Raw genomic sequence first — 14,364 nt, forward strand, 5'->3', positions numbered from 1 at the left:
GGGATGCCTAATGAGGAAACAGCAGTAGCAGAGTTAAACCAGGGGAAACAATAAGTGGGACAGATGGATTGCTTCTGAATATATAAAAAGCCTCTGTCTTGAAACTAGGAACCCCTGCATGAACTCCATCTGAATTGCCTCTGCACTGCACTGCACTCCAAATCCAGTCTCCAGTAAAAGCTATTTATTGCTGCATTTTTTCTTTTTTAAAAAAAGTGTATTCTTCCACGTTTAAACCTTCACAGCCACTAAGTCTTAACAAAATCTATTAAGCAACAAAGCAAAAACAACAGCATCCAGCGGTTTTGGGCGCTGCTGTGCTCTGTATGAACCCATGCATGGATGGCTCCATGTTATTCCGCTTCAGCACCCTCCCAGAAAGGTCGCAGGTGCGCATGCGCGGCCGAAGCGCGCTACCGCAGACAGGGGGCGTCAACATGGCGCTGTCTCCTCGACGACCGCACTGACTGCAACCTGCCAATGAGAGAGAGACAGAAAGAGGAGAGTGAGAGAAGCGTAGGCTACCGTTCTGTCAAGCCTCCATCCTGTTTTTTTTCTAGCCCTATGAATCCCTATACATTTTCAGGAGGATAGGGTGAATTCAGAGGATTTTTTTTTAACGAAGCGGCGCTCCCCCCTTGTTTTTCCTGCGCAGTTGGATGTTTTTTGTGCGGCGGCAGCAGCAGACGCCCCAGCTTGTACAGCAGGTGTGAGAGACAGCGGCGACCGCTCCTCTCCTCCCTGTTTCCAAAGGGGAAATGTCGAGCGAGAAGCCGGTTTCAGCACCACCGGGCTCTGCTTCTTCGCTCACGGACACAGACCGAGACCCCCATCCTCCGCCGGGCTCCTCCGCGCTGCAGCAGCAGCAGCAGCAGCAGCAGCAGGTCGCCGCGGGCGCTGGCTCCGGCTCCACCGGGGAAAGGATGGTGTCTGCAGCCGGCTCTATGGTTCTCCCGGCCGGGGTGATCAACCCCGCCGTGCCGATCAGGAATATCCAGATGAAATTCGCCGTGCTGGTGGGCCTGATCCAGGTCGGGGAGGTTAGCAACAGGGACATCGTGGAGACGGTGCTGAACCTGGTGAGTGGAAGCGGGACCACGCAGTGTTGGAAAACAGAAAGGAAGCCATAGAGCAGAGTAGAATCACTGCGCCCTAACCAGCTATGTTTTATTTACGATGCTTCACTCTCCTGGTTGTGTGGCTTTCAGGGGATGATGTCATTTGTTTGTTCGGAACATGAATGTGCTGTTTATTTTTTCATTTTCTGTAGATGAAGAAAGGAGCTAGGCTGCATGTTGGGGGGGATAAATAAAGCAGTATTATTGTGGAGCTGAATGAAGCATGTGACCCCACCAAGCCAGTGAGGGTTGTCTGATCTCCAGCCATTGTTGACCAAATGACCCGTTTGCGGTGCAAACGAGCAAAAGACGTTTAGAGTGAAACTGTGCGGGAGTGTGGAGGTTGTTCTCTGACCCCGATATGTACTCTGAAGTGATGCATAGGCAGTTTGCAACAGACGGCGAACCGTCACAACGTTGCGCACAACACTGAAAACCCCCCAAATCGGAATCAAATTGATTTCCTAAAGAGCCAAATCACGTCTGTCAGCACGGAAACACAGTGATCCAACGCGGACAAAGGCCGACTAGCATTAATGCTACCCATCGACATATGTGTGTGTATGAGAATGGCTCCAATTTATGCACAGGCCTATTGTTGAAGGCTGGGCCCTGCATCCTGTGCGCAAAGGAGTGATGTATAGGTAGCTTTGAGGCGGTTAGTGCTTTATATTACTGTGCTTCATTGTGCGATTATTTATGGAGCAGATATACGTTGCCAACCCTCCTCCTCCTCTCATCTTTTGCCCCTTCCACATCGGAGGTTGTGTCGGCGATGCTGGGCCTACCCCCTACACAACACATCCAGAGGATTTAATCCAGTCGAGGGGGGGTTGACATGACTGGTGTGCATGGTTACGAAACAGATGAGCAAAATGCACAGGTCCGGAAGACTTAGAGGGATATAGGACGTGTGTGCTGGCTGTTTCCCCTCTCCATGCATCAGGCGATGGCGTGTACTGCATGATATTCCATATCTGCCAAGAAAAAAGGGGGGCTCTGATCATCTGATCGTTTCTCTTTTGAGGAAGAGGTGGACTAATATAGAGGTGGTATTTAACCTGATTTCAGTGCAGTGTTTTCTGAACTATTTCAGGGTTTCATGTTGCCAGTGGCCTATTTACTCAGTGGATGCTTGGAGCAGGACAGCCTACAGTTGGGCTAAACCATTTTCCCTCACAGTCATACCGGTGAGCCATCCTGATTCAGGTTGCCTCTCATCTCCCAATCGATTATCGGTAGTACACAGAAGAGCAGAGGGGCTTTGCTGGCTCACTCCAACCTTGTCTCCTTCTCCTACAACCCCCTGGGTCGCAGAGGCCGATAACCATCCATCCTGCTTCATGGCCTCCTCCTCCTCCTCCACTTGGGAGGGACAGAGAGAAGTGATTCTGCCTGCATAGACTGGCTTTGGCAGGGCAGCGCCATGCATTTAAAAGCAGGTGGAGAGGGGTTGAGGGAGGGTGGGGGAGGAGAAGAGAGAATGGAGGAGGAGGAGGAGGAGGAGGAGGAGGTTGTAGGATGCTGCAGTGGCTATGTGCTCAGAAATCACCAGCTGATGCAGCGGAAGAGGAGAGTACTCTGGATTGGCCCACATCATATCAGTGAAAGCTCATCAGAGCATTCAACTGAAATGCACTCTCTGGTGTTTTTATGTAAATACCTGCTTTTAGGCCAGCGTGTTTATTTGTGGACGTTGGTCCGATGCATTAACGCACAAAAGGCTCGACAAATTAAAGCGGTATGCGTTGGTCATACAAAGCCTTACTTGCTAAATCCTGAATTGAACAATCAGTTCTGGTTTGCGAGGCTGCCAATAGCTAAGCCTGTTAGGGAATTCTGCTGCCCAGCTCCTTAATTAAAAGAGTTGAAACAAAGAGGTGTGGAGGCAGGAAACCTCAGTGGTCATGCTGCTGGTACAATGAGTCCACTGTGACCCAAAAGCTGATCCATTATTCCAGTCAATGTGGGAGACCACAGCAGACACATTCTCCGTCCACCGTGGTCGTATTGATCAGATCCCACTGCGGCTTCTCTGAACAGATGGCTTGTCGGCTCTATCAGATACGCTCCCTGTTCTATACGGCACGACGCCGGCCTTTGCCTGGAGATGAACTATAGGATGAAAGAAAAGAAAAGGAGAGAGATAACAGCTGACATGGCCAGAGTGCTGCATTGCTGCCTTGTGTAGCGCAGAACTAATATATTGAACTAATAGTATTTTTTAAAGACAATTCAACACTTACAGTGCACGCATGCATGTGCATTAATTGTGTGGGGTGCTAGCGGTGAGGTGCTCAGCTATTACCATCAACAAGGCATCACAGTTGTCAAGGCAACACTGCTCTTTGACTGCCTGCATCCAGACGCTCGACCACCTGGTGTTGCTTTCCACTTCCGGACTTCTCACACAGCACTCTGTCACGGCGCTTCTCTCTATGCTTCTCCTTTGTCTTTCTGCCTCCTATCATGTGCTAATATTCTTCTGCACTAGACGGCAACAAGAAGGACTGAATCAGACAGCAAGGTGCACTCTGGTGCAGCTGTATTAGTCTATAGGGTTGATTTACATTCAGACGGGTGAATTTATTCTCAAACCTCCCATAGGGGTTGAAGTGAATTGAGACTTTGCTTCGAAGGCCGTAGCGTGTGATTCATACAATTTTCATACTTCAGTGATCTCTGCGTGGAAGCGTCTGTGATGTTTCTCTTCTCATTCGTTCAGTTTTTTAATTTGTCACCAGTCCGTACATGTTTAGATGCGCATGAAGACGGCTAATGCAAATGTCACAGCTGAGCGGTTCTCAGCCTGAGAGTTTAGTCCCTTCCAAGGGGCTGTGAGATAAATCAGAGGGGTCATGAGGTGATTAATGGGGCAGGAGAGCAGAAGCAGATTTATTTTTTCAGATATTCCTTTAATCTTTGATTTTTTTTTTTTTTCCCCCCTTCTTGAGAATTACTGAGCAGTTTTAGCTTTTCAGGCCTCGGATAAAACCGAACAACAAAATCTCTCATTGGCTGGCCTGGATGTATTCAATTGGTGATGCTCTACTTTGTAGCCAAAAATAAGGTTGGATGTCACTATTGCAGATGATACTCTGCATGATAGGATACTTCATGGTGTGGTGATGGGACTATTTACTGCTTATGTCATCCCCTTTAGAAGACATTGCTTTCTTTTTTCTCACTGCACTGCTGGTTCTGTGGATTGAAACCTCATGTTTCTCCTCCATCTGCGGCCACTTCTCTTCCAGCCTTTGCTTATTTATGTTGTGCTGTTGGTTATCTAGAGAGAAAACCAGGTGAGGAGCAGAGTTTGCTGACAGAAGGAAAGGGGTTGACATGTGACTTGTCTGTCTGAACCCTACTGTCATTTCTTATTCTTTATTTGAAGTACTGAGACATACATTTCAAATGCATCCACAGGCAGCACTGTCATTCTTTCTGCCTAAGTACAGCACCAGCTGTGCTTATTTATAGGCAGCTTTATCTGGTTGTAATGCTTTTTTGGGATCAAAACATTGAATTTCTCCTGCTTAGAAAACGATAGGTGACACACTCCTGGTCTCCATGCCTACACGTTGCCTTTTATGTCCTCATGCATCATCCTCCTGGGTCAAATGCGATATCTTCTGGCAGTGTCAATCCCCACCTGAGCTCCTTCAGAGGTCCCGCTGAGTCTCTGTTAGCAAACGTCTCATCATTATCCTTGTCCACACACACACTCCACAATCACCAAGGTCACCTGATACTGAGTCCACAGCCAGCAGAGTCAGAGTCAGCACAACATATTGAGTCACACAGACCCAAAAAACACACATGCGCTCACTCAGATGGGCTTATTTTGACATTGAACCATGAATACAGACACAAACTCAAACTGCACACTTTTTAAAAAAAATCTTTTCTGAATGATACCAGAGAAAGTTCAAGGAAGATGAGGAAAAATGAGGGTGTTTTGTCATGTGTTCAGCACTGCTTGACAGACTGTCTGGAGTGCAGCGACACTGGCATGCTGATTTATACCTCACAGATGTTGTAAAGGAATAGATCACCTGTTTTCAGAATGTGTTATGCGGTGTGCCATTTTGCCCCGAGGTGCTTTGAAACATCCGTACTGAGAACTCGGTTTAATTGAACCGTTCATCCAGCTTGCCCTGTGGCTGCAGACTTGGGGCAGAGGCTAACTATTTCCCTGAAGCGCCGTTCTCTGCTTGTATGGCCACGCAGGCGAATAGCAAAGCGTCGTCACGCGCTTGCACAGCCATGCTGATGAGTGTCCGAACAAACATCACACTAATAGACGTGAATAGTCGAATAAACAATACATTTCCTTGCAAGTGTAATAAATGTTGACATAAACACAACAGATGCTTATTTAGAAATACCAGTTATCTGACATTGAGTATAGTGTTGTTTACAAAAGACAATTATTTTCCACAGTATTTTTGTATTGTAGCTATAGTTAATTAAAAGTAAGCAATAATTCGATACAATCTGCAGGTGAGGACCTTACAGTATTATATTAGAGAGAGAAACCCAACAAATGACAAACAAAAGACAGCCTTAAACATCCCTATGTTAGTCTGTTTGTCAGTGAGATTACACAAAAACTAACTGACCAAATTTCATGAACTTTAGTGGAGAGGAGGACCACTCTATTTGAAATTGTGAGCTGGAGCATTTCCCCTGGTGAATGATGCTTTTTGAAGACCACAAATGTTGCAGGTTTCAGCTTGAATGTGAAGATTCTTCTTTCCTGTTTTATGTGGAAAGAAGTTTAATTTAATTCATTCAGACAATGGACTTTCAAATATAACAAGAGTAAAATAAACATGCGATTTGAAGACATTATCGTGGGCTTTAGAAAATTATAATTGCTTTTTTTTTTTTTTTTTTACAAATTTTTGACACAATGACAGTTCGACTACTCAAGAAAAGAATCAAGTGATAATGGAAATATTTGTTCAGTTTCAGTCCTTTCTGGTTTATATTCAGCCAGTGTTACTTTTTGCTGTGATATTTCATTAAATTTGATGTAGTGTCAGTGTAAAATAGCATATGAGCCAGTTTCGATCATTGATGTGTTTAATGTCTCCATTTTACCATGATTGTAGTAATATATTCTGTTCACTTGCCCGTTTTCACTGTATGTATTTGGATATAATGTTAGAAGTACTTGTGTAACCTCCTTAAAATGAGAAAAACAATGAATAAAACAGTGTCCACAAAATGTCCTTTTTTTAACGTGAGGGTCAGTCCAATAAAAATATTCATTCTGCCATCACATAAGACAGAAACAGCTTCTGATATCCACAACACGGAAGCTGCAATTTGAGAGGACAAATATGAAAATAGTTGCAATTTTTTTCCCTGTTCATCAGCTAACCAGTTAATTGACCGATCATCTCAACTATTAATGCAACATTAGTTATTTCTGAACTAATTTCTACCTTAATTTTTGTAGAGAAGAGCTGCAAAGACAGGAAAAGTCAGAGGCGTTATGAGGATGCACTGCTGAAAAACTCCTGAATAGACGGAACAAATCCGTGTAGCTAAAGATGGCAGTTGTGTGACATATCCTTAGCCTCTCACCCCAAAGATCCAATCATTTGCTTTATAAGAGTCAAACTGAGACACATATGCTGTTTTGTGGCACTGACGCAAACATGCAGTTGAGATTCACACCAGTTTGCACTGTCTGGTGGCAGGAAGGAGCAGGTGAGGATGAACAGTGACATTACTTTAAATAAGAGTGTTCTTATCAGTAATAGGAATTAGCATGGCAGCTGTTCAAGAGGCATGATTTGTGTCACATCAGAGCGCTGGGAATTGATTTGTAAATGAAGTTGTTATCATGAAACCTTGCACAAGTGTAGTACACGTATGGACTGTGAGGAAATTATTGTTTCTTCATACCTTTATTTTGAGACAAAAATAGGACACTAAAATGTTTTTCATTAGACTTCACTGCCCATTTGTTCCACAGCATTGCATTGTATTATTGCTCTCTCCCCATTCATTTAGTCCAGCTCACCCAAAATAACTGCACAGGGGAGTTACCAAAATGGTTGCTGAGTGGTGAGACTTGCCTACAAGTACTTTGAGAAAGTGTCCAGAGGAACGCTGAAATTTCGACACAAAAATGTTCCAGAAGGAGGACGCACATTTTGTTTCTTCACCGAGTGTTTTGCGGTCTCCTGCCAGATCATATTTGGGGGTTATTTTTGGGAAAGATTAGCCGCTGTAATGCTGCAGAGGAGCTTAGTCAGTTTGTGCCTGGGGTCCACTGCCAGTGAGCAACGTTAGCTAACGGTGACAACAGTGCCTGTCCCGACCTGAGGGAGAAAACTGAATGTTTTTACATGCGGTGACCTGCCACTTTAACTGCATGAACACACACACACACATACATACACTCTCTGTGCCTGTTTTTCCCTCTCTCTCTCGCTCACACACATGCATGCATGTGTGTGTGTGTGTGTGTGTGTGTGTGTGTGCATGTACGAAAAGCTGGAGGATGGAGGGTGTGGCTTCTGCTGCAAGGTCAGGAGTGACTTTGCGATCTATCACACAGCTGGGTTGTCCTGACCCCTGCATGAGCCACAGAGAGCGTGAAAGACAGGAGGAAGGAGATGATGTGAGAAGGATGCCCTTTTGCTGAAGAGAGAGCGGCGGCGGGAGAAAGGTGGCGAACTAAAGATAGCAAAATGATGAGAAGCATTCAGAGGGGAATATTGAAAAGTCTGTGATTGTCCTTCAGGTGTTCTTTTCTTCGGTCCAGCTGTATGGCGTTCTGTCGGGGTCTGATGAGTTCCGGCACCCCCTGTGGTGCCTCATCATGCTGTGGGTATCACAGCTCTCCCCTCTACTCTGCACCCGGTGACACAGCAGTGAAATACAGTAGGAAGCCCATGGACCTCAGTACGGCCGAGTTTGCACAGTTTTTGTACGGAACACGAATCCTGTTAGAGATACCCTGACATTCTGAGATTTAATTGGCCATTTTTCTTCATCACTCACATGTCGCTCTGCAGGATTAGCTTGTACTGGCTTGTTAGCATGGGTAGCTCTGTGAAATCAAGGTCGCCAGTTACAGCTTCCGCCCTCTGTAGCATCCTGGACAAGTGTCGAAAACCCGACAAATATCTGGGGAAGAAAAATACCCAATTAAAAATATAAATGTCAGATTCCCCTGTACACCACAAACTCTTTCACTCCCAAATCCTCTTACTGGGATCTGCTTACTTCAGACACGTGAATCTTTTTAAGGTGCGATACTGATTCCTCCCAGCTTCATTATCTTTTCACTTTCAGTCCTTCTGACTTGATAACATGATTTGTGTCAAACTCTCACCGGCCTGATTTGTATGCGTGCGTACGAGGCATCCAGGCTAAACCGTTCACCTCTCCGCGTCTTAAAGCACCTCAATCCTCCTTCACTTTTGCTAAATTCCCTTCTCATCCTTTGTTAGCTGCTATTTCCAGATGGCTGGATTTTTCCCAGGATAAGCCATGTAAGATTTTGGGGGTGAGGGCACCTTCTGGGAATCGGAGGAACACGGAAAAAAAATGTCCCGTCCTTGCTTAACGACACGTTTTGTTAGCTTCCTGTCGCTTCCTCCATCTCTCCATTCTTTATCTCCTCTAAGCACATCCATCCTCCTAACCCCTCGGTGTAATCTGGTCCCTCGCTCCCTGACTCTGGCTGGGTGAAGCGGCTGGTGGATGAATGTGGATGATCCCTATTGTGTGGAGGTAATGGAGCTGTCTGCATTGCCGTCCCTCTCCGGTTCCTTTTCTGCGCACACACTTTCTCCTTCTACTCATCCTTTCCACATTTTGAGCTAAGAAAGTCTGGTGGGAGACAATTTGTGGTTAACCATACGTCTGCCATCACCTCTTACTTACTGTAGCTGTAGGCTTTTGTCAGTGTGGATGTAGAAACTGGAAGAGAGGCACGGGGGAGACGACATAAGGATCTCAGGCCCAGCTGCTGCTGCTTTCACCGATCAAAGAAAGTGACAGAAAAGGATTGCAGAAGCGAACACTGCAATAGCTGCAATGACTGTCTGAAGCTTCAAACCGCCTATTTTGTGTTGTTTTTTTGACCTCTTTGAAACACAATGAATCGTAGAGCCTTTTGTTTTAGCGCTCTAAAAATTTTGTTTGCGTTGGTGCACAACTTGTTAACAATGAGTCACATAGAAATTGCACTTACCTGCTGCAGGAGTAAAAATTATGAAGCAAAAAAGGAATTTGACAAGGACAGCAACTGCTTGTCATCAGCTGCTGAACTGTGGTAGAATTTAATTACTGTTCAACCTAACACTGACATTCTCTTTGCTTGAAATAAGCTTATCGTTTGACTGAAGTTGTAGTAATCTTATTCATTCATTTAAGTTTAGCTGATTTTAAAAAGTGCCGGACATTTCGACTTGAGAGGGTTCAATTAAGATCAATTACATTTTTATTTAGAATTCAGCCTTTATTTAACTGGGAAAGTCCTTATTGACAATGGCGGTCATCCACTACTTCACAGGTTCTTCGGCGATGAACGCGGATCAGAATATAGCTGGAGAAACAGTTATTCAGCATGTGGGGTTTAAAGACTCATCAGTGATGCTGTAGTCGTTACACTCCGACGCTGGAGAAACTATAAATTGCGGAGCTTGACATTTTACCTGCAAGTAATTTTCACCTTGTACTGTGAATGTCTTTTGTTCAGTTTCCTCAGGGTTATTACACCCAAAATGAATGAGGACATATTCTGAGATTGCTCTTTGAAATAAAAACTTTAAACACGGAGTCGGAATTTGCTGCATAAAATGTCTAAAGAAATAAAATGAAAACATTACGTAAGCCCTAAGAAATAGTTTTGCTTTGTCCAACAGTGAATATTACTCAGTTAAATAATGACGGAAGCCAAAGACAATCAAGTACATTTGTAAAACCACAATAACAAGACATTGTTATTCTCATTTAGTAACCAAATGATGAATTTGTTATTAAAGCATTATTTCTATTTCATGAATCAATTTCCAGCTACTTTTGCAGACCTAGTAAATAATTCATTTGTGCACTTTCATATAAAGGCCACGAGAAGCTTGTGTTCTTGATCATTCTTGTTGTCTTCCCTTGTGCTTCCTGTTTAAACACTATTGTGTCTGGCTGGTTCACGCTATTGTGTCTGCCCCTTTTGTGTGTTTTTTTTTTTCTTCCTAAAACATGCGCATTGTCTGTGTGTGCAAGGGGGGGAAGGTGGGGGGCCATATGGGGATCATTTCTATGGAGTCTTCATACACAGCATTTGGATCAAAACCACTGCTGAGACCCGGTTGTTGCTTAGTGTGCATCTGTGTGTGTGTGTGTCTGTTTGTCTGGCACCCCTACAATGCGGTAATCTCCAAATTATAACAAGCTGCTTTGTTTGAATTACCTGGTGTTTGTGCGCTGGTGGAGTGTGTGCCCCCAACATCCCCGAGAGTTGATAAATGAGCGTTCCTACAAACCTTTGCTTTAGTCTTCTACACCTTCATCTGCACATTTTTTCCTCACAAACACACACATGCGCGCACAAAAAAATACACAGTCCTCTCTTCCTTCTTGTAGCTCACATCATTGCCTGGCAGGGGTGATTTTATATTCATGCTGGCCTACTTCGCCTCGCTCCCTTGGCTCTACAGACACACACACACACACACACATGCACCACACATCTGCTTTACTGGAAGTATATCTAACTCTGTAGCTATTCATCATACTGCATACTGCAGTGGCCGAAGGTTGATTATAGCCAACTTTGTGGTGCGTGTGTGTGTGTGTGTGTGTATGTGTTTGCATGTGTGTAACTTTAGTATTCCACTTCATACATGTAGCGTCTCCCTGCTGTGCTCATACACGCCCTGCAGCCTGAAAAACAGTGTCAGTAGCTGCAACAAGTCATTTAACACCACATTAGACTGGTTCGTAGATCAACACTCGGTCTCCAGCCAAAACATTTTCTCTTTCTGTTTCTTCCATCTGCACCGAGCGAACAATCTATCAGGACGGCGTGTTCCCCCCTCCATGAAATAGACTTTAACTAGTGACTGCAGAGAGAGCTGCAATCCCTAAAGGATTTCATCTAATAAATCCACTTCAGTAATGGCAACGAGCTCTAGATGAAGGGGAGGGTTAAACAAGGATTTCTTTTTTTTTTGGCTTTCCGAATGGAATTTTTCATAAGACAGCACAGCTTGATAAGAAAAAGGCCTCGGTAATGATGTGTAGACTCCAAAGAGAACTAGTTAAACAGCTCGGACAGTGACACAACATGCTTCTTTATTGTGCTTCTTTTCTGTGGAAGTGATGCATTCTGACTAACACCGCTGCAGTGCTGGTTTTAGCAATAAGGCTACGTCTGTGTGCTCTGGTTCGTATCAGCAAGGGAAATAAGAATGGTATAATCTTCTGTCTAGTACCGACACTCTATTTGACAATAACATTCTCTATGAGGGCTGGATGTCCTTTCAGGAGTGTTGATGAGAATATTTTAGGCCGATGTTTGACACCATGACAAATTTACGTAGTCTGTTGAATAATATTTTCACACACATTCTAAGATCCTACATTGTTTAACAGCTGAAAGTGACTACTGGTTGGTACTTACCTTTACTTTTTAAAAAATCATTAATTCAGACTTTGGTACTTTTATCTGTTGGTAAATGGGGAAAAATAGAGACCAAAACAGTGTGAACAAAAGGCTGCTAATCCATTAAAACTGATGACAGGCTGTGAATGGTGTAATGTTGAGACCAGTAAATCACTTAATCATCATGGAAAAGAAAAATGTTGTGCTTTTGAAAAACAGCTCTTCAAAAAGCAGCGATAAAATACGCTACTTGTATTTTAAATTAAATAAATGGATATAATGAAAATTCACACTTGCGAGTTCATTTCCGGTAAAAATCAATGCTAACAGTTGGATGAAGGTCTGGACGAACCATTCATTGCTTTTAAATTTAAATCACTATTTGAAACAATGCATTTAGCAAACTGCAAAGCCTACAATTTTGGCAGTCCAGGGTTTTCAAATCCATGCCATCACCAGACCAATCAGGACAAACAGGTTGCGCAATAATGTAATAGTGTGGAGGAGTATTTTTGAAAGAATTTTGAACACAGGCACCAAAACAATGATTTTCTTGTAGTATTGAAGGTTCACATTTGTTAGTTTTATGTTCGAACATGGTGCAGAGTGTAAAACAACAGTAGGGGGTCCTAAAAGCGCAGTGGTGCATGGAGCTAAATGCTAATGGCAATGCTAACATGCAGACAATGGCAATTGTAATACTGATGTTTGTGGGTGTAATGTTCAGAAAGGTTGCCATCTTAGCTTAGCATGTTAGCATGCTAACATTTGCCATTTAGCACCAAACACAAAGTACTGTTGAGAGTGATAGGAAGACACTTTTCTTGGATGCTTCGTAGGTTTTTCCACACTCCTAGTTGCTGTAAGTTTCTTTGTCCCTTTCGCTGCAGTTGTTTTCCTCTTTAGCTCTGGGAAATTATTGCAGGTTCACAAAATATGCATTACTACCGACCACAGATAGCAGATTTTAAACTCCACTGCACTGCGAAATACAGAAAGATTTACCTCATGCTGATAGTCTCAATCAGCATTATCTAAACTTGTTGGGAAGATCTTGAAGATAACATTTATTAGAATTCAACATTAAGTTGTCTTGCAAGTTATTATAGTTTATCCAGGAAGGGTGAATGCATATAGCATGGCAATCCAACCAAATTTTGCCTACTTTTCAAGCAAAGCCGCAAATGTAAAGCTGGTATTCATGTGCCAATATGTCCAGTAGATGTTGCACATTTCTCTGGATATGAAAAGAATTCAATGTACTGGTGGCACTAGGGCAAAGTGATGAAAAATCCAACACTGGTATCCCTAGAGGTACATAACTGTGGATATTGAATTGACTTTATATACACTGCAGATGAATGTAAGAAATGTAAGCTGGAAATCAGACAACATATAGCTCTGATCCATCCTAAGAAGTTTTCTTTTCTGGCACCAGTAGCACAACTGAGACTGATATCTTATAGCAGCGTGCCAGGCGTTAGCTTCACCCCTCCTGCGAGCACTTTCACACTCAGAAACCCTGGAATAGAGAGATGAAGGAAGAGGTTTGGAATCCAGTACTAGGCAGTGATGGTGACTCACCCTGCGGACTCCTCTCCACCTCACCCACCCACATCCTTCCCAGCACCACTCCCCTCCCTTCATTGACCCTCGCCCTGCCTCCACCACTCTTAGGCTCTGGCTCCAGGAAAACTATTAGGTTGGAATACAGAATATGAATGCGGAGAAACACACTCCTATAATCAAGCTAATGTATGGATCCGAAAGCGTTTTAGTCTGAGTGTGTTTGTTCGTGTGACCGCTGGGGTCACAAATGGAAATTATAGTTTATTTAGTTACACAAATAACTAAATGGCTATTCGACTAATTTGGCATTGTTGTTATGGATCACGCACACATTGATTAGTGTGTATCTATTGTTTTAGCTTCAGATATTATTGTGTTGTTTGCCTGAGGGACTGGATCTACACAGGAATGTTTACCTCCAAAGTAAATATATATGATTTCTGAACTTCCTGCTTTTGATTTTCAAAATTGACTCTCTCATCCTCCTCCCCTGTCCACAGAGTTATTTCTCCTCCGGACATTACTCTAGACTTTGCAAGTTTTTCTTTTATATCTTAATCTTTCAATCCTTTTGAAGTCACATGTGTTTATTTTCTATTCCAAGTGTCTGGCCTTCTCGAAAAAGAGAGTCGGCGCTCTCAAGGCTACAAGTGCATGCCGGCAATGCGCTGTGATATTTGAGAACGGATTTTGTGCTGATATGACCTTTTGATAGGAAATTGTTTTTTGTGAGTGAATTTGACATTTGACATCATCATCCGGGGAGCCTGAATTTCTTTGGAAGGAACTATCTTGATCACATTCTGCACCCAAACTTCATGTGTGACTGTCATTATGCAACACTGTTGTTGTAATTTGTTATTATTTCAATTCACTTTGATGGGAGCTGTGTTGGATATGGACCACTGATAACCAGCTAAATGGAGGCTGCACTGAGCCATTTAACTTGAAACAGCCAAATAAAGATTAAATATCTAGTGATCAGTGTTTTGTCTACTTCATGCAGAATAGATGGTTGTTGCAGATATGACCCATTTGAAACTC

At 43.4% G+C, this 14,364-nt stretch overlaps 1 protein-coding gene across 1 annotated transcript in view; it reads left to right on the plus strand.

Moving 5' to 3' along the window:
- Positions 1-406: 406 nt before the first annotated feature.
- Positions 407-14,364, plus strand: part of nbeaa (neurobeachin a) — a 94,921-nt gene continuing 80,963 nt past the window's right edge. The window contains 1 exon segment of the mRNA XM_051937218.1: positions 407-1,079. Within this exon segment, the coding sequence (XP_051793178.1) occupies positions 759-1,079 (321 nt within the window). The 5' untranslated portion in view covers positions 407-758.

This window comes from Acanthochromis polyacanthus, chromosome 17 (genome assembly GCF_021347895.1).
Source record: "Acanthochromis polyacanthus isolate Apoly-LR-REF ecotype Palm Island chromosome 17, KAUST_Apoly_ChrSc, whole genome shotgun sequence".
Taxonomy (NCBI): domain Eukaryota; kingdom Metazoa; phylum Chordata; class Actinopteri; family Pomacentridae; genus Acanthochromis; species Acanthochromis polyacanthus.